We start from the raw sequence: 20,388 nt of genomic DNA, 5'->3' as shown, positions 1-20,388 counted from the left end.
CTATAAATATACTACTACTAAATATGACAAACACAATGACAACTGGATCTATTTTACACACCACTTCTGGGTCACCGCAGAAGGCAGCTAAATCCAGAGGTGTCCGTCCACTGCGGTCAGCATGAGTTGTGGCTGCACCTTTTTCCACCAGCTCTTTTACCAGTGGGACCTGGCCTTTTAGACATGCCCAGCTCAGTGCTGTTAAACCCTCCCTGTCAATCTGGTCAAGAGTGGCTCCTGGAAACACAGAGAGAAACCAGAAGATTGTTCTGAGTGTAGATCAGGGTCAAAGTTAATGTTAGGGGCAGAGGTCTGCATATGTGTAGACCTTACAGGATATGGCATCAAGTCTAGCTCCTGATTTTACCTTCATACACTTAAACTGCCAAATTTAGATCCAAAATGCCTCTCTCTTAATCCAAGTCTCCGTATCACCCCGTGTCTTTGGATAATATAAATTGTCTAGATGTATATATTTAAGGGAAATGAGTGGATGATGAGTTTCCATAAAATGTGCATTAAAAACGTTGTGTTGTGTTGTTGTGGTGTTATGTCATTTGAAAGGATTTAAATATGAAATAATGTGCAAGTGCTTCATTGACGGTAACTTAACAATGACAAAATAAGTGGCAAAGTAGAAGGCAAAGGTTTTTGTTAAAAAGATCATGAAATATACTTGCAAAACAAGAGAAATTAGAAACAAATGCCACTCCATTTCTTGGCTGAAAGAGCGATTCTTTCATTCCACTGTAGCAGTGGAAACGTTTGTTTCTGTATGTTAAGGTGGGTGGTTACCATGATCCAGAAGCAGCTGGGCAGTGCTTATATGTCCCTCTGAGGCTGCTGTCATCAGAGCTGTTCTACCCTGCTGGTCGACCATGTTAGCCTCCGCCCCATGATTCAGCAACAGCTCCACGACCTCAAAATTGAAGCAGAAACAGCACAGGAAAACAGAAATGTAAAGTTTCTGCACAGGAATCAAAGCAAAATGCGTTTACTGCGTCTGTGTGTTTTACTCTACCTGCCAGTGGCCCCGTCTCACAGCACTGAAGAGTGGAGTCACACAGCACCTATTGCTTTGCTCAACAGCAGCCCCCTGGTCTAACAGCAGCCTGCAGACAGACAGCCTGCCACTCCCTGCTGCTGCTGTTAGAGCTAACAGGGGGAGGCAGATGGAAGTATCAGCTTAAATCTCCAATGAAAACCTCAGCATCTTCACTCAGCAAGCTCAGTATCACTGTTTTCTTATTTGACAGTTTAATAGCAAATACATATAAATATAAATACAAATAAATCTGTGTATATAATTTCTATATTTTATAAAAATATTGAATGCAAGGACATAAAAAGGAGTAAAGAAGATAAATTGGTCATACCTGTGGGAAGAATTAATAACAGCATCAAATTATAATATAGAAACTAACAATAACTACAATAGAATAAGAAGATAAAGCAATACTATAAGTAATTTTCAAATTTTATGTCGAGGAATTATTATGTACTGTATGTCTTCAGTATGAGTATTTTTGTTTGTTTTGTACGATGATGAAATTACGTGATGCACAAACAAAGGGTCCTAAGTGGAAATAAATGTTGTTGCGAGAGTTCATTAACAGTATGAGGGCAGTTGGAAGTTTAGCTTTTATTTCCAATCATTATTAGTTACTTTCATTACAAAGTCTTCTTATGCTATCCTGAGCCACAGTAACATAATAAAAAGTAGTAAAAGCATCAAAACTGAACTTTCTGTCAGGAATGAAAAAAACTGAACCATCATTATGTACATTATGTACCTCTTTTTTTCGGAAAATCATTTTGGAAACTAGAATGGTCATATGGAAAGTCTGGAACACAAAAATAGCTATTGCTCCTCATTATTTATCACTTTATTGTAAAGGTCGTGCTGATGTTATCAGGATCCTGTGGGAAGGTTTTTGCAGTAAACCAATAGGTCAGGCAGACTTTTGGCACATATTGATTAAATCCTTTTAGATTAATCTGCTCCTGGTAAACTGGGGTTGTTGTAGTGCACAGTTTCCTCCACTAGAGGTCAGCAATATTTAGCATAGCACAATTGACTTACTACAGTCAATAACCAATTCACTATTCCGCAGTACTCTAAACACTGCCCAGATGACAACAAACCAGGATGATGCCATATAACTTATGGAAAAATGTGAAATATTGTGTGAAATGCAGCTTGTAAGAAAACATAATGTCATTTGACAAGTAAATCACTAGTAGTCATGGTGTATTACAGGGATGGGCATGTTCGTCAAGGACCACTGTCCTGCTTGTTTTCCAACTAGCCCTGGCCTACCCACTGCTGATTACCTGGATCAGGTGTGTTCAGCCAATCAGAAATCCATTTATCTATATACACAGAATATATACACAGAAATTATTTAAGTTGGTAAAACTACTCTAAAGTCAGTGGGATCAAAATTGGTCATATGAGATATAAAGTATCTACAGTGGTAAAGTGCAGTAAGTCTTGTTGTATGAGCTGTGTAGCTGCAGACAGTTTTTGCAGTACCTGTTTCTCCCCATAGACTGTCACATGTGTTGACCGCAGGTCTCTCCTCCTCTTCTTCATCCTCTTCTGGAAGATCCAGCAGGTATGACACTATCTACACACACAGACATTCACATGTTGTAAATATATTTACATGATTCATTAACACACAGTATTATAAAGTTGTGTGTGTGTGTTCAGTTGACCTCTGAGTGACCCATGCTGGCTGCTGCAATCAGAGCCTGCTGTACTGCCTGACTCCTGCTCTCCCCCCTCCGACCACAGCAGCAGGTGCAGCTCCAGTCTGCATGTTTTAACAGGAAGTGCAGCACATCAAGGTGGCCCTGCTGAGCTGCATGCACCAACACACACTGACCTGAGCTGTCCATGTGGCCCACCTGAATACACAGGTAGACAGAAACTTAGAAGCTGTGCACACTGCAAAGCACACAAGCAGTGGAAAACAGTACAGCATCAATATGATTGCAATACACAGTACTTAAGAAGAAGAGTACTTTATTGCCCCCAAGGGGCAATTGAATTGTTACAGCAGTTATTCTTTTTTTTTTTTTTATGGGGGAGGGGGGGTTGGCGGATTATTGTTTATGTTGTGGAATTATAGTCTCATGGCCGTGGACACAAAAGACTTCCTGACTCTCTCTTGGCTTTAGGAGGAATTAGTCTGTGGCTGAATGAACTTCCCATTCGCCACAGTTCCTCATGGAGTGCGTGGGCAGGATTATCCAGTATGGAGTTGATTTTGTCCACCATCCTCCTCTCTGCCACAGCCTCCAGACTGTCCAGTTCCAGTCCAACGATCAGATTTTGCCTTCCTGACCAACTTATTTAGTCTGTTGGCCTCACCAGCCTTGATGCCACCTCCCCAGCACACAACTGCAAAGAACAGAGTCTCCTGAGGAAGAACAGTCTGCTCTGTCCTTTCTTGAAGAGTGCATCTGTATTGTTTGACCAGTCCAGTTTGTTGTTAATGTGGACTCCAAGACATTTGTAGGAGTCCACAATCTCTACTTCCTCTCCGAGGATGGAGACAGAGTCTGGGGTCTTCCTGACTCCTCCTAAAGTCCACCACCAGTTCTCTGGTTTTCTTGATATTGGGCTTTAGACAGTTGTTGTTACACCAATCAACAAAGCTTTTTATCAAGTGTCTGTATTCCTCATTGTTATCATTATTGATGCATCCAATGATTGAAGAGTCATCAGAGAACTTTTGGAGGTGACAGGTTCCTGAGTTGTAGCGGAAGTCTGAGGTGTAGAGTGTAAACAGGAATGGTACCGGTACACCCCAAGGAACTGCACTGGCACTGCTCATCACCACATCAGATATGCAGCCATCTAAGCGAAAAAACTGTGGCCGCCCAGTGAGGTAGTCTGTGATCCACTCCACCATGTCTGCAGGAACTTCCATATCCTGCATCTTTGCACTGAGCAGGTGGGACTGAATAGTGTTGAAAGCACTTGAAAAGTCAAAGAACATGACTGTCACGGTGTTGCCCTGCCTCTCCAGATGGGAGTATGCTATGGTCTGAAGTCACAAAGGGTACTGGGATGGCCTCTTTTTGGTAATGGGACAATACAGGAAGTTTTTCATAACTCACCTTTTTGAGCCTCAGAGAGAGGTTGAAGAGTTTCTGAAAAACCTCTACAAGCTGTCCAGCACACACCTTAAGTACTCTGGGACTGATCTCATCTGGTCCTTTTGCTTTGTTGGTCTTTAGTTTAGCTAGTTCCTTCCTCACCTGTTCTGCGGCAAAGGCTGGGCCTGTGTATTGTGTTGATGAGGAGTCAGATGATGAGGGCAGGGGAGGAGATATTGGAGGTGAGGTATATTTCAATGTTTTATGGCTGCTGATAGAGGAGATGGCATCAGTGGGCAATGGGGAGGCAGCATTGGCAGAGATGTTGGGTGGAGGGATGTGAAGAGACCCCAAGGCATCAGCTAAGGTATTGGAGGGAGGAGGGATGGTGTGTGAGGACACTGGGTCAGAGTAAAAAGCAGAGGTGGTGTCAAATCTATTAAAGAACAGGTTAAGTTCATTAGCAAACTTTGAGTCTCCTTCCACAGCAGTGTGTGACTTCTTATAGCCAGTCATTATTTTCATCCCATTCCACACCTCTTTGATATTATTCTGTCTCAACTTGTGCTCTACTCTGTCTCTATAGAGCTGCTTTGCCTCCCTCAGCTTCCTCTTGAGTTCCTTCTGCACAGCTCAGAGTTCCTCCTTTGCCATGAACGCCCTCTTCTTCTTGTTGAAGAGGCCTTTAATGTCCTTATTTATCCATGGCTTATTATTGGGGAATCCGCTTTTTTGGATGGAACAACATTGTCCTCACAGAAGCGGATGTAATCTGTGAACAGCTCAATGTCTGAGTGCAGATGCAGTCCTTCACTGTTCCATGTCCAGGGTAGCACCATTTGGAGCTAACAAAAACAGAGAGACCACCTCCTCTTTTCTTGCCGCTCTGTTTCCCTCTGTCCACTCGCACTAGTGAGAACCCAGGCAGTTCAAGCGAACTGTCCGGTATATTTTCATGCAGTCAGGTCTCAGTGAAGCAAAGCAAGCTACACTCTCTGTACTCTCTCTGGCTGCTAGCTAAAGCTGTAAGTTCATCCACTTTGTTGCAGAGTGATCTCACATTTCCCATAATAATTTTTGGGAGAAATGGTTTAAATCTCCTACGTTTTTCTCGATGCGACGATTTCAGGTTTTATACCAAGAAGCAGACTTGTTCCCTTGAGAGCTAACAGTTGTTCCCTTGTATAGATGCCGTTGCCACAGAAACTTATATTTTCTGATGCAGTTTCCATAATATCCATATGTCTCTCCACAGGAATTAGAAGATCCCAACTCATCCACTTTCATCCATTATCAGAGCAAAAGCATAGATCTTGACTTGACTTGGACTAACAGATGATAATAACTGCTTCAACTGGCTGCCACCTAACAAGCACCACTCTAGAAAAATGGGGAACCTAGAACAAGGGTACCTTAGCTCCATGCTGACACAGCATGGTGACAATGCCCAGATGTCCAGCTGCGGCAGCAAATCCCAGTGCAGTCAAACCATCTTGCGACTGAGCATCCACCTAGAAACACATCAAAGAAGTTTCAAGTTTAGTTGTGGTAAATTGGCACAATCGTCCAAATAAAACCCAGCAAAATGTTGATAATTGAAAATACTGAATGATCACCTGAGCTCTGTGGTCCAGGAGCAGTGCCACAGCATCACTGTGGCCCAGGTGGGAGTGGACACACAGCAGGGGAGCGTTGTTGAGGACACTGCTACGGTAATCCACATCAGCTCCTCCCATTATCAGCAACCTGCTCACCTAGACAGGTAGAGAGACAAGTTATAATCCTCCTGTATCCTGCTGCTGTTGCCCCCCTCTGCCCCTCGAACATCTAAATCAAATAAATCAGAAGTTAACAGAAGAGGAGTTATTCATAAAAACCTAATAAAAATTAAGACCACTCCTCTTATTGAACAGAAAAACAGAACAGTCAGATGTGGATTAATAAATATCAGATCTCTTTCATCTAAATCTTTGTTAGTAAATGATTTGATAACTGATCACCAAATTGACCTACTTTTTTTCTTACTGAAACCTGGTTACAGCAGGATGAATATGTCAGTCTGAATGAATCAACCCCCCTCAGTCATAAAAATTATCATGTTCCTCGAAGCACAGGTCAAGGTGGAGGAGTAGCTGCAATCTTCCAGTCAAACTTATTATTAAACTTTCATCCTCAGAACAGTTATAACTCATTTGAGAGCCTCACTCTTAGTCTCTCGCATCCAAACTGGAAAACACAAAAACCAGTTCTACTTGTCATTGTGTACCGTCCACCTGTCCACCTGAGTTTTTAAGTGAATTCCCTGACTTCCTGTCTGATTTAGTGCTTAGATCAGATAAAGTCATTATAGTGGGAGATTTTAACATTCATGTAGATTTTGAAAATAACAGCCTCAGCATTGCATTTAATTCTATATTAGATTCAATTGGTTTCACTCAAAACGTTAATAAACCCACCCACTGTTTTAATCACACCCTTGATCTTGTTCTGACCTATGGCATCGAAATTGAACATCTAATAGTTTTTCCCCCAAATCCTGTTTTGTCAGATCATTCTTTAATAACTTTTGAATTTAAAATGATGGATCATGCAGCATTTGGAAGAAAATTCCACTACAGCAGATGTTTATCCGACAACACTGTTAATAAATTTAAGAAAATGATTCCATCTTTATTTACATCTATGCCAAGTACCAACACAGTGGAGGGCAGCTGCTTCAATCCCAAAAGGAGTTTTTCCTCTTTACAATGTTGCCAAGTGCTTGCTCATAAGGGATTTGTTGTTTTTTTTCTTTTTTGTAAAGTGCCTTGAGATGACTGAATTGTGATTTGGCGCTATACAAATAAAACTGAATTGAACTGTATCAGGAAGCATGTATGTGTGCAGCATGTTACCTTGATATTTGGAGTGTAGAGGTTGCGCAGCGATGACAGAGCAGGACTCAGGCCCTCTGTGCTGTAGGACAGCCACAGCCCCTGCAGAACTGAGGAGGAAACCCCAAGCTTCTTACTCAGACCCTGGAGAGATAAAAAAAAAACATAGATAATACTGAACAATTTAAGATTCTGAATTCTTCATAGTGGAAGCATTAGCAGTGCCTTACACTGCAGATTATTTTTTCTGATGGTAAAATTTGCTTTACCAGAGATGTAAAAGTACATTTGATTCATAAATACATCAAATGCTGTCAGAAAAGAGAGACATGATTTTCAACCAGGTGAGTGACATTAAGCCTTATTGTGTATTACCTATGTGAAGAGCTCTTTGTAAACATTTCCAAAAATGTCTGCCAGATGATGTAATTTTCACATGAAAAAAACAACAATTTCCATCACTTGGCAGAAAATGGAAAAAAAGGAAATTCAATGGGTACACCAACCTGAGCACCATAATGATACAGTGATCATCAAGGTCTGTAAAAAATTGCTTGTAGGTTACAGCTTGTCTGTTTTCAAACAGAAGCTGGTATTAAATTACAACAGATGTGGCACTAGGATGCACCAGCCACAATGCACACTGGACACATATTAATTAGGTCTTGGACCACATGAAAAAAATTGAATTTAGTGTGTTCGCAACTATGAAAAAAAAAATCACATTAGTAACCTAAACAGGTAATGTCCATGCAGCCTAAGATGTAGTGGTGAGAATCAGAGAACCACGTCTATTTGTGGCCTCATTCTGGTATCAATTTGGTGATTTTGAGCAAATTAAATACATGCAGCAAGCATCTTTTTTCCAATTGCATAGTTGGAACAAACATGGTTATGCACTGGCATGAATTCTGACTGGTCTAAAAGTTACAACTGCAACTCTACAGTGCTGGAAATGAATACACTTGAGAGCTATGTTCTAATGTAGGCACACCAGACACTCTCGCTATACAAGTCCTAAAAATATAGAGAGGTTGTGTCCTTCGTGAAATCTTGATAGTATATCCTGATATTAGTGCATCTATGATTAAAACGGGGCCATTTATGTGTGAAATCTAACCTTGTAGATGTGAGCCTTCAGGATGTGATGTCCCAGCTCCAGTGTCTGTTGTCGGTTCAACTTCCCTTCCTGTCTGCAAAGCCAGAAGGCCAGGAGAGTGTGTCCGCTCCTGCAGACAAAGACAGAGAGACAAACGCACAGCTAAGTCAAACCATCTCTTTCTGTCTGTCTTTTTCCGTTCTTTCTCGCCCCCTGTCAGCATACCTTGGATCACAGAGGAACCTGTTGTCCTGCCCCTCCTCTCGCCAAACCAGCCACTCCCTGAATGAGGCGTGGTTTAGCATTCTGCTGCCATCGCCTCGCCTGAGCAGGAAAGAGGAGAGCTGCTCCAGCCGTTGCACAAACTCCCCCCACTGCAGCTTTCCCCCGCTTAGCGCGCCCGCATTCACCACCTCGAACATCTGTGGGTGGACAGGGACAGTTACATTTCAAGTTCACTGGTTCATTTTCATTATGTCAAACATATGCCAGTGAGAGTGAGAGTACAGCCATGCTAGCAGCTCTGTGAGCCTGCACTCAGGCACAGTGGTGTTTAACTAACAGCTAACATGTTGAAGCTTAGTAGGTATCGTGTTTACCTTGTTCAGTGTATTTGCTACAACTGTCTAATTAGCATTAAACACAGAGTACAGCTGAGGCTGAGTGAGATGTCATATGTGTACCTGCTGTTCGGTCAGTGGGTGGAGTGATGCCACAGTAATGTTGAGCAGAGGCAAAACTCTCTGAAAAGAAGACTGGGTGGGAAATCGTATGTTGAGCTGCAGCAGGTAGACCTCTGCTAGACTCACAGGAACCACCTGTACGCATGAACACATAGAACAAGGCTGCTCAACTGACATTTTAACTTCTCAAAATGCTTAAACTGCAGTTTCTGTACAACAGTCCGCATCAACTCTTCAAAAAAAGTTAATATGTTTTACCTGGTTATATGGTTTGCATCTGCAATTTTCATAGTATGCTAGCACAGGTTTTCAGATAATTTAGCCATTTGGAGTTTATTAAAAGCAAAACAACTAAATTAAAACAATTCCTGTTTCCTTTCTTCCTACTACACCTCTGCCTCACCTTGAAACTGGAGCTCTTTAAAACCAGATACCCTCCCTCTATCAGGTCCAGGGTCAGTTTCAGGTAAAGGTATGAGCCTCTGCTCAGGTTCTTCAAGTGGCTGATCAGCTTGGCCAGTGCCGTATTGTCAAGGCGTCCATTGCTCAGCGAGACATTGTTCTGGATCTCACTGCTGCTCTGGATACGCTGCATCAGGTAAGCCTGAGGAAAAACAGATAGGCATGTGGATGTACGGGCAAATATACAGAGACACAGACAACAGGGAGGCAGAGTGCATGTTACCTGTAGGTCCTGGTCTATAGCGTTGTTCTCCTCCATCTTGTCTAAAGAGATGCGGTGAAAAGGAAGGGAACGAGTGGTGTCCTGATTAAATCAAAATACACAGAAACAGATTTTCTTAGTTAAAAACAAGTTGTGAGACCTGCGTGTGAAGTAGTGGTTAGCACACCCAACCATGATTGCAGTGATGCTGGTTTGACTCCCGGAAAAGGCATCCTTTGTGCCGCATGTCTTCCCTTGATCTCCCTCCCACATTTCTTGTCCTCAATGTGTCCTCTATAATAAAGGCTAAATGCCCCCAAAAATATAACTTTTAAAACAAGCTGTGTCTGTCAGCAAATGTGTTTACATTACATTTTGTGAGAAAAGCTTTTAGGATATGGACTAACCAATATGGTTGGTAAGTATAATGTAATGGTGTAAGAGGTTTTCAAATCCAATGAATAGTCACAGATATCATTGCACCATTTTTTTAACAAACTTATTGTTAAACTTTCTTATCAGAATTCAGCTTATTTCGTACCCCTGAGGAAGAAAATGTTTTGCATTAGTTCTTTTCTGAAGAGAGATCTCTGCTTATTTACACCACCTTTTACAGTCATACAACTTAAGGAATCTTTCTTGATCATAATACTGAATGCAGCAAATTGGAAGTTCAATATTCATAAATCAAGATAATTTATTTCATGGCAAACAGCAGACTGTTTATTCCTTAAAACCTGCATCCTAGTATAAAAGCATCTAACACGTCTTATTTAGGATAAAATAATACTACATAAGTAAATAAAAGAGGTTACACAAGCTCCACATTCTTGTATTGTTTGTACTACAGGTTGAACGTGGAGAAAACAAAGCTGGTCTCTAGAGGACAGAGCTGTCATCTTAACTATCATTCTCAAAATACCTTTGTAATGCGAACTGTTTGTATTTGCAAACTGAACTGCCTGAAAATGTAAAATTTTATTGTGCCAAGTGTGCATTTGTTGTTAAGAAAGGCTGTCATAAATCTGCAGCTTTTCAAGGGATTTGGTAGGAATAGATGCTGCCGGTTTGAATATAAAAGCATGTAACAGTTATAGACTTTCTACATGCAGAATTACCAGAACATCCAACAAAAAGGTTCCATGTTTTGTTTACTGAAGCCTGACATTGCTTGGGTCTGTTATGTGTGTGTTTGTGCATGTGTAGATACCTGCTGACTGGTCCTGACAGTAGTAATGATTTTCAACCAGGATGGAAATTTCTGGATGTTGTGTGACAGGAAGGAGGCAATTGTGTCACCGTAGTCTGGTCGATGGAACTCTGCCTCATTTAGCCCATCGATCAGTACAATAAGTCCCGCCCCTTCCACATGCAACTTCCTATCTGGAGAACAATAATGTGGATCCCCACAGATTAAGCACTGACCCTGGCTTTATAGGAGAAATGGTAGAATACAGTAGAATTTGTATGCACCTTTGTAGAGCATGTCCAGTGGTTCTAATATTGCTCTCTGTAGGGCAGCACTTGGGTCCTGGATGCAGGAGCGCAGACTGAGCATGCTCTGTAGCTGGGGCGACAGGAGCAGCAGCTCCCGATAGGCTGAGAGCTGAGGAGAGGCACTTAACATTGCTGCCATGTTGTGGACAAACTCCGGAACCAGACAGGTGTGGCAGTTATCAGCCTGACAGAAATGATATGAGACTACCTGCACACACAGACAGGAAGCAATGAATTATATGAATTATATGCTGGATTTAAATAAGAGCAGGAGATCAATCTGTATGAAGAATGTGTAACAGCCATGTTAACCTCCAACCCCCAACACTACACTCAGGTTAACATCTGGCTGAGTAGTATCTTCATTGATCAGGTTTAAAGGAATAGTGTTATATTGGAAAATATGCTTATGTTCTTATTAAAAGGTTCAGTACTTTCTTCTGAAATGTTGTGTGCCAAGGAATCCACTGTGTGATGGAGTAGATCTACATGAAGTGGGGATGCTACCTGTCCAGCCAGCCTCCTCAGTGCCTCTTCCTGTCTCCTCCTCATCTCTGGAGTTCCTGGACAGGTTCCTCCTGTTCCATCATCTCCTCCTCTTCCAAGAGAATCATGGGAGAAAGAAACAGTCTCTACATCTGTATTGAATGAGAAAGGGAATATCTCAGAATTTTTCTGCATTTTAAATCCTGTACAGATGATGTCTCTGTGGCTTCTGCTTTCTTCATTCCTAACTGCATTCATCATGATTCACTGTAATTTTTCCACTGCATGACTGAATGTGTTTTTCTGGTGGTTGATTCAATTATGTGTCTGGTTCGTGGTTATAAAGCTACCTTATTTTACTGGCTTCTGCATGATGACTCAGCAGTTTCATACAGAGTGAACAAGGTTGCTTCCTGACTGGAATAATCAATGGGGCTCTTCTGGCATACTGGACATACTGTGTAAAATTAAGTAATAAAAGAAAATCTGAAATTTGAGCCCTTTTATCTTTCTCATTCTCTAGGCTTCTTTTGTTTCTGGCCCTGGGTTTTAATTTTATGTGCACAAGCACATATCTTTGGAGGTTTATCAACATGTACATTTTTTTGCACCTTGAATATAAAATCTGTGAGGAAGTATAAATAAAAGTAAAGCAAATATGTAATTAAAAGCTGTGTACATTAAAGCTGTGTAAATGTATAAAATAATGAAAGATGAGCATCTGTGAAATATACTGATAAATATATTGAATAATGCTGTACAAGCTGATGTAAAAAATGTTTGTCTGCTTACGTGTAGGAGCAGTCTGGTTGCTGGCAACGCTTGGCCATATGCAGTTTCCATGACAGCTAAGCGCCACCAGACGCGCGATGATTGATGTTTTGCCGAAGCCCATGTTGCCAACGATCACCACGCCTTGACGAGTTGATGGGTCATCGCTGCGGAGACAGGCATCAACTTCTTGAAAGAGCCACTCCCTGCCCGTGAACAGCCAGTCAGATGAGAAGCTGGGAATCTCAAAATGGAGGGGCTTCAGGTTGAGAGAGGGGGTGAAACAAACTGCATGGGGAGAGTGGAGGAGAGGAGGACTTTTATACTACTGCTTATTAAAATCATAAAGTATACTTGTGTGCATTTGTAAAGTATGTGTGTGTTTTTACCTCTGTGGTCATGTTGACTACGAGTCCCAGAATTCTGTCTGGGCATTCTGAGGGACATCCTTGAGGGAATGTGTCTCTGCTGCTCATCCAGATAGGCTAGGTCTTCAAGATGGGCAGAACTGGTGGCTAGAGAGACAATGACAATGACAGCTCTTGGAAATGGTAATAAAACAAAAAAATCTTGTCACCTGTCCTGGAAATATTAAGCGGGTGTAAAATTGAAAGCTACATTATTTCCTGACCAGGATCAATGACTTCCTGTTGTTTCCACTAGTTGACCGGAGACCACACAGTGACAACACAACTGTGCACAACTGTACAACATGTGAATTCAATGCTGTATTGTTTTTGATCTTGGTGCTCAACAGTATCCTTGGGCTTGACCACAACATATAGACACAACCTGTAGGAACCACTGCATGAAACAGGCTAATCAGTATACAACCACAAGCAGGATTTCAAATTACTAAAAGAAAAAAGAAATGACGTAGATGTAGAGTCTTCCTGTTCTTAGTCCAGGTTTGTAGGACATTGTCTCAAAGTTTTGTCTCAACTTCAGACAAAAACAGACGGAAACCTACCGAAACTTTGATCCAATCAAACCAGTTCCAATCCTCTAACATCACAGAGCATGTGAGCACTGACTGTTTCTTATCCTGTGTGTATGCGTGTGTGTGTTTGGAGAAACGTTATACATGTCACTTCCTTCCTTTCCAAAGGCACTCATAGGCTTTAGTTTTTTTGAGACTCACAGAGAGGAAAAGGGAGGAAAATGTGTTGCTCAGGCACTCTATGTTGTTCAGTCTAGTTGTTTAGTATAGACATGAAATTAGGGGTTCACTGTCACCTAATTTTTATTTTTCTGCTTGTGTACAAATTAAGCACATGAAATACATGTATTAATCAAGTGATTTAGAGGTGGTGGGAGGCTTTCTTTTTATTTGCCCTTGGTTCCCTGCATGTCATGCAACTTCTGGCCAGTCTGACACACAGACGTGAGGTGGGTACTAATCTCTACTAATCACTCTTAGAAAATCATTACGTTTGTTGAATTATTCAATTAGGTTTAAAGTTTATTTTGCTTTTTTTCCCTTTTAGCTGCTCCCATTCGGGGTCGCTACAGCAGATCAGTTTTGGCCGCATGAACGATTTGGGTCAAGTTTTACACCGGATGCCCTTCCTGATGCAATGATCTTGTTTCTGGCTACCTGTTTAATGTAAGTCAAATATTTACTCTTCTTATTTCAGTCGTCATTAACTCTTGGGAAAAATGTTTGGCTTTTAGCTGCTAAATGCTCCAGTGTGTTCAGTAGCTAATTGCTAACTGTGTCTTTCTCCGGTTTGGTACAGCTGATGAGAGCTGTGAGAGTCAGCCAGGATAATAAAGCTGAGGGCAATAAAAACACAACAAATTACTGAAAGATGCTAAAATGCTCTGTAGAGCTGAGGCAAGCTGTGCAGTTGTGTTCTAACAAGAGAGACCTTTCATATTACACAAGTCATTTGATCCATTTTTAATATAAAATATTAACTAATGCAGCTTTAATAGTTTTTCCAGATTTTATTTCCTAATAAAAATGCTGCAGTGGGCAGCTGTGATTGTAATACCCTAAAAAATCTAAACAGATTTTAGTGTGATTTAGATATTAGACAACCTTTAGTGCAGTAAACCTCATTTGTCTGTCTTTGTTAGAAGCTCAGTTTTAAACAAAGAGTAGACACATAAATATCATGGGAACCATCATAAAGGCTGTGTTTGCTCAATATCAGTAGTGAGCTCACTATTGTTGAGAAAGAGTCATTTCTTTCCTAATAAGAAAGAGTGTGTTGGAGGACACTGCTGGTCTGGAAACCTCTTGAATCAAACATATACACACACACACACACCCATACACATCATCCATTTGTCATTTTACCAGCAACTGAATTGGGGCGGGGCATGAGGTAGAGCGGGATGGAGTGGGTGGAGCCTGAAGAGCGAGCAGAGACAGAACTTCGTTCTGGGTGGAGTTTGTTGAGGCTGTAAGTGGAGGCGGCCATTTTGTCATCCACCTTGTACAGGAAGCCATCATAAGAGATTCCTGTTGGTACCATACAGGAAGAGGAGGTGGAAGCCACCACTGTACGGCCCCCTTCCTTCCAGAGGTTGAGGCTGCTGTCATGGTAACCATCACCGGGGTACTTGGTGCTGTCGTTCCGCTCGGCTGCTGACTCAGAATAGCTGGTCAGTGTGGCTGAAAGAAAGAAGATGATGATACATTAGCAGTACAGTGGTTTATTTTTAAAGTACTCTATCTGCAATATCTCACCTATGATGCCACTGTCTCTGCTTTCCAGTGTTGAGGTGGGGGAGGTGACACAGGCATGGTTGGAGGAAGTCTGCTTGTTGTTGTTGGCCTCCCCTCCTGCAGACGGCTGTAGTGTGGAGCAGGGAGAGGTGCTACTACTGGCCAGACTGGAGGAAGGAGAGATCCTCTGTGGAGAGGAGAAGAGATTGCATTTTCACTTTCTTATATTTATGAAAACTCTACAACAGCTCTAATTTATGCACTGCCCTGCAAGTGAAAATATTTCAAGATCTCTCATTATATTTGAAAGATTCAAATGAACTTTTATAAGGCAGACATTACCCAAAGCCTCAAGAAAGCATACATCATTTATTTATTTACAATGATTAAATCAGTGGTTAAAAAAAAATAAAAAAATACAGAAAACAATGTGTCCAGTGTGTTTTGGTCTGACGTTGTGACAACAGGGCGCTTCACAAATTCAGTTTCAGGCAAAGACTTTCAGATCAAATCATGCAGAACCTTCCACACATACAATGTCATATATATGTTACAGTGGCCATACCCCAAAATCTATTTAGAAAGAACATCTTGCCAATTCCCAACAGGAATTTCGGAGCATAAATCAGATTTTAGGTGTCTAGATATTTACCCCTCTTGTTACTTACCATTTTAAAGAAAGCAATCACTTTGGTTTCCAACTTGCTGGTTGGTATGGAATAATTTAGAAAGATGCCTATTACAAAATGAAATCTATAGGATTTCCACATAAAATACCAAGACTAATCTGAAGTTTATTCAATATATAGATTTTAGTCAATGCTGTTTGAAGATGATATTTTGTGAAATGCCGATGTAACTGTACTTATAATTATCTATGATTTTGTTTTTTTTTAAATTTATTTATTCACATGATTATTTATTTCACAATGTATTTTCAAAACATATTGAAATTAAAGGATAAAGAATAAAAGATAAAAATGGATAAAAGATGGAAGAAAAAAATCCCTTTACTGTGTGCTGTTGTAAAGTGTATTTTACTGTACACTTCTGTATATTAAGGATCCTAGTTTGTTCTAGATTTTAAATAATAATGAAAAAAAACTAAAAAACAATATTATTCTTATTTGTGCTATACTAAATGTTGTTTTCATATTTTGCTCCTGGTACATTCTGTATATTATTGGGGTATACTATATAATAATGAAAGGAGCAAAAAAACAGGAATACTTCCTTACACATAACCTTCCCTCTGAAAAACTACAATATGGTTGAATTCATTCAAAAATCAGAATTTGTAAGAGGAACATTCAACATCAACATTTAGTGTTTAGCTGATTAGACAGCTCTGAGTGTAAGTGTGCATCTGTGTGTGGGTTTTTACCTGCCCATCATCCTGGGCATGGTAAGTGGCCCCTGGCTCTCTGTTGATTATCTTTTCGCCCAACAGGAAGCCCAACCTGGTCATCAGAGCATCAGCCGCCTCGTCTACTGATGGAGGAGGTCCCAACTCTTCATCCTCACCTGGAGAGTTACAGAGAACTAAATATCCGAGGTCCTCTAGATTTGTCACTTAGAACATTAATTTGCCCTGTGCTGGCCAAATGGTTCCTGCAGGAACAGCATGCTGTCCTGTGAGGAGATGTTGCTGTTGTTTGCAGGCCAAAGAATGCCCAGTGGCAAAAAAAAAGTATATGGATACAGTCTATGCAAGCAATAATTCATAACATAATGAGTCACCAGCATCTTCACTGTTTGCATTATTGCATTCATGTGTACATACACATTCATTTTAAATGTATGTACTTGTTAAAAATTACTATATAATATAGTATTACTATATAAGGTGTTTTGAAAGGCACCTATAAATGAAATGTATTTTATGTACATATGAATGTATATATTATTATTCTTATTCAACATACTAAAACATTTTTCTATAATAATGTGTGACGGACACCTCTAATGCCTCGTCACTCGCCGGACTCTCTTGTGCCTTTTCCTCTCCCTTGCATTCGTCTGCAAGAGAAGCAGGTGCTAAGAGCATGTGGAGTCGTGCCACACGATGGTTTCCAGCAAGCGCATGGCTCTGCACTAATGTTCCTACATCTGTAAACAAACTTTTAGACAAACTTTTTCGTCGCCAATATGTAGTGCGTTTGAGGGTGCACACTCAACGCCTACTCTATACTCACAAGCACACACATACACACACATACTCGTGGACAGAGCAGCCCTCACACAGACAATACTGTACTCACCATGGATGCTATCGCATCGTGTCACTCCCGGATTGTCTGGACAAACTGGGCACCTCATAGTCACTGCTTAAATAGTGCATTTCCGCGCGCTACTGGTGGTCATGTGACGAAAGGAGCATTGTATATTTACTGTGTTTTCTTTTGAGGTATGGTTTTGCCCAAGGGAGGGGAATAGGGGTTATTTAAGGAAGTCATTTTCGCCACATAAGGGGTGGGAGAAATGACAATGGAGAAGGTATTGTCTGACCCTGGCAGTAGGAATATTGGGGGAATTCTTGTCCTTTGGACTGTTTCTGATGTAAATTCATTTTGACACCCTTGTAAATAGTTTAACTGACGCAAATAAACGTAACGAAAACACGTTGGTAAAAGGATCCTGAAGTTAGAGCTGCCAGGAAGGAGGCCTAGAGGAAGACCAAAGAGGAGGTTCTTGGATGTAGCGAAGGAGGACATGAGGATAGCTGGTGTGGGTGTGGAGAATACAGAGGATAGGGTTAAATGGAGGCAGATGATTCACTTTGGCGACCCCTGAAGGGAGCAGCCGAAAGGAGAAGAAGAAGAAATAAACGTAACTAAAACAAAATTCGAGACTGAGCCATCCTTGATAGGTAAAATTAAGAAGAGGAACCCACGACATAATGTTTAAAATCTAAACTGCTGGTAAGTCAGAGTTTAGTGCATGAGAACAAAGAGTGCACTGTGCACCATATAACACTGACACCATTTCTAAATTGCCTCATACAAGGTTTTTGCATTTCTATATGGCACTGTCTTGTTGCATTATATCAATCTGATAACACACACTTTGTCTTTCCCTTGGTTCTAATAAATGGTCTGCTCCTTGCCAGATTTTTTTGCTTTATGCCTGGCTACTTAAAGAAAAAGTTTTATCTACTGTGAATATGACCTTTTTGTGACTGTTTGTTACCTGGGCCTTAGTGTCTGCTTGGACCACTTTCCCAATTCTCTCTCAATTGTTGAGAGAGAGGTTCTTACTCCTAAACTCGAAATGATAAGGCCTTTGGAATTACAGTATTTTTTTCCATTTATTGACTATTTCAGATGTATTTTAGGAATTACTTTTAATACAGGACATGATTACCTGGATTTTAAATTGCATTATAAACTGATTCACTTTGAACCTATTTATTCAGATTTTAATCAGAATGAATAATCAGCAGAAAGCTGTAAACAATGGCAAAGGCACCTCTTAAGCTGATACGGCAAACATCCAGCAGATATTAAACAACAGGTGTGTTCACTTGGAGTTGTGTGATTCTCCACTTGATGTAAGTCCATTATTCAGTCCCTTTTATCTCTGTTTTCCACCTGTTGATCCTTCCACTTTCCATATAGCATTATCATCAGCTGAAGGTTTAATTTGTCCAAAGTTCAGTTCAGTTTCCAACTAAATATTTGCAAAACTAATAACATTCCCCTTATCCCTTTATCTACCTCACAACAATGCAGTCAGAGTAGCAAAGTAACACATCCACTAAGCTCCAGAAAAGTTGTATCACGTAACAACATGGTCAAGCACAAACTGAGACGCATAAAAAACATTACACTAATGGAAACACACTAACATAAACACAGGCTAACAACTGGAAGAACTCGGAAAGTAGTGACATCCAGTATGTATTGGTCTCTTACTAATGACTTCCTCTGCTCTTCACTCTATCCTCTGTGAGATTCTGATGACCTGTAGCCCCACCTCCTCAAACTGTTAAATTGGATTTGTCCAATCAGAAAAAAAAATGTGAATAAACCTGTCTAATCAGAAGAGATTATTAAAATTAAAAACTCTGCCAAACAAAGGAAAAAAACTCAACTCGGAGATGCCAGAATGGGAACAGGACAAGCAGGAACTAGAAACAGGGAGACAGGAGAGGGAGACAGCAAACCAGGATTGGGAGAGATGGGTAACACAAACGCATGGTAACTCAGTCTACAGTTTAGTCCAGTTGTAAACTGGCAGGAAACAAAGGAATGGGGCCAGATACATATAGACAAAGGAACCAAAAGGCTAATAGAACACAAGTGTAACTAATCAACACAAGAAATGAACCCAAAGCTACCTGGAATTATGCCAGGCAACACAGGACACACTACAAAATAAAGGTCTTAGGCAGGAAAGAGTCATAACAGCAGAACACAGATTAAATTTCATAGTAATACATTCACAATAATGACCTGAATATGTTAAGAGCAGATACACACACATACACATATAGAAATACACTATTACACACATATAACACAAGAATGTAAGCCTCAGCATGGAAGCTCATATGCTGCCTCTTTCTCTGATGGTCTGTAATTACATGCTGAATGTTTAACTGAATGCTAGAGAAGCATTGCACACTGAAAATAAAACAAGCCAAACACAAAGCACACTGAGAAGACTGTGTGTATGCATTCACATACATGCATGTGTGTGTGGTCAGTCAATAACAGGGTGCATGAGTTATTTTTAGAAGAAAAATAAAATGGAAGGATCAGATACAGAGTGCACAGACTTTTCCGTTTCTATTTCAATAACGAGTGTAGCCTCCAACTCCATCAGGCAACTCCATCTCTTCTTTCTCCTCCTGAATCCTTTCTTTCTTCCCTCTTTTCTTGAGTGGTTTCTTTTTGTTCATTCTATCTTCAATGCTTCCTTTCTTGGTTTTTTCGCCCATTATTATTATATATACATATTTCTTCCTTTGTCTGTTCTTCCTTTCCTTCATTATTTTGTAATATCGTACCTACTTTCATTCTTTTTCTTTCCACTGTTTTCGCAAGGTTACAATTGTAAATGTGTCTTTTTCTCATGTAGCAATAGAAAGTATGATTCTTATTGACAAGATCTGAAACCACAACCTCATCCTTACTGCCTTCTGGTCTGATACAGAGAATAACTGGACCTGGAGTCAGTGAGACTTTCACACATTTACAATCACTGTATAATGTGAAGTGTGGACATTAGGACATTAGCAATGTAATGTTAAGGAATCTGTACGCTTCAACTGTTGGAAGGTCAAACAGTGTCTGGAACTCTCTAGTATTATGAGATGCTACAACATATTACTGTCCTCCTCTATGTCTCTCCTCACTCGCTCTCGATTAAAACAAAAACATTATCCTTTACTCTACAGTTCTTCAGACATAACTGGACAGTAACCTCAGCCCTGTTAGTTATGAGCATACTTCCACTTTAAAAGATCTCCCTGCCTATGATCTCATAGCAGCCAAGCAGGAAAAAGCATCACAGAGGAGCTCTGA

At 40.6% G+C, this 20,388-nt stretch overlaps 1 protein-coding gene across 3 annotated transcripts in view; it reads right to left on the bottom strand.

Annotated features, from left to right (window-relative positions):
* LOC113140880 (protein TANC2-like) overlaps window positions 1–20,388 on the bottom strand; it is a 46,596-nt gene that overhangs the window by 5,037 nt on the left and 21,171 nt on the right. For 2 of the 3 annotated variants that reach the window (XM_026324966.1, XM_026324965.1), the window contains 21 exons: window positions 16,245–16,384; window positions 14,882–15,047; window positions 14,489–14,806; window positions 12,573–12,698; window positions 12,205–12,471; window positions 11,434–11,564; window positions 10,903–11,134; window positions 10,640–10,812; window positions 9,451–9,531; window positions 9,169–9,369; window positions 8,766–8,900; window positions 8,308–8,504; window positions 8,104–8,212; window positions 7,005–7,127; window positions 5,727–5,864; window positions 5,523–5,621; window positions 2,722–2,913; window positions 2,537–2,630; window positions 1,022–1,155; window positions 796–919; window positions 62–237 (listed from right to left, as the gene is read on the bottom strand). In XM_026324966.1, coding sequence (XP_026180751.1) covers window positions 62–237; window positions 796–919; window positions 1,022–1,155; window positions 2,537–2,630; window positions 2,722–2,913; window positions 5,523–5,621; window positions 5,727–5,864; window positions 7,005–7,127; window positions 8,104–8,212; window positions 8,308–8,504; window positions 8,766–8,900; window positions 9,169–9,369; window positions 9,451–9,531; window positions 10,640–10,812; window positions 10,903–11,134; window positions 11,434–11,564; window positions 12,205–12,471; window positions 12,573–12,698; window positions 14,489–14,806; window positions 14,882–15,047; window positions 16,245–16,384 — 3,356 coding nt within the window. Of the gene's footprint in view, window positions 1–61; window positions 238–795; window positions 920–1,021; window positions 1,156–2,536; window positions 2,631–2,721; window positions 2,914–5,522; window positions 5,622–5,726; window positions 5,865–7,004; window positions 7,128–8,103; window positions 8,213–8,307; window positions 8,505–8,765; window positions 8,901–9,168; window positions 9,370–9,450; window positions 9,532–10,639; window positions 10,813–10,902; window positions 11,135–11,433; window positions 11,565–12,204; window positions 12,472–12,572; window positions 12,699–13,153; window positions 13,234–14,488; window positions 14,807–14,881; window positions 15,048–16,244; window positions 16,385–20,388 lie in introns of those variants that run through there. The other variant, XM_026324967.1, reaches the window with a different exon arrangement.

This window comes from Mastacembelus armatus, chromosome 8 (assembly GCF_900324485.2).
Source record: "Mastacembelus armatus chromosome 8, fMasArm1.2, whole genome shotgun sequence".
NCBI classification, from domain to species: Eukaryota; Metazoa; Chordata; class Actinopteri; order Synbranchiformes; family Mastacembelidae; genus Mastacembelus; species Mastacembelus armatus.
The sequence above is the reverse complement of the archived record's forward strand: the minus strand, read 5'-3'. Positions and strand labels throughout refer to the sequence as shown.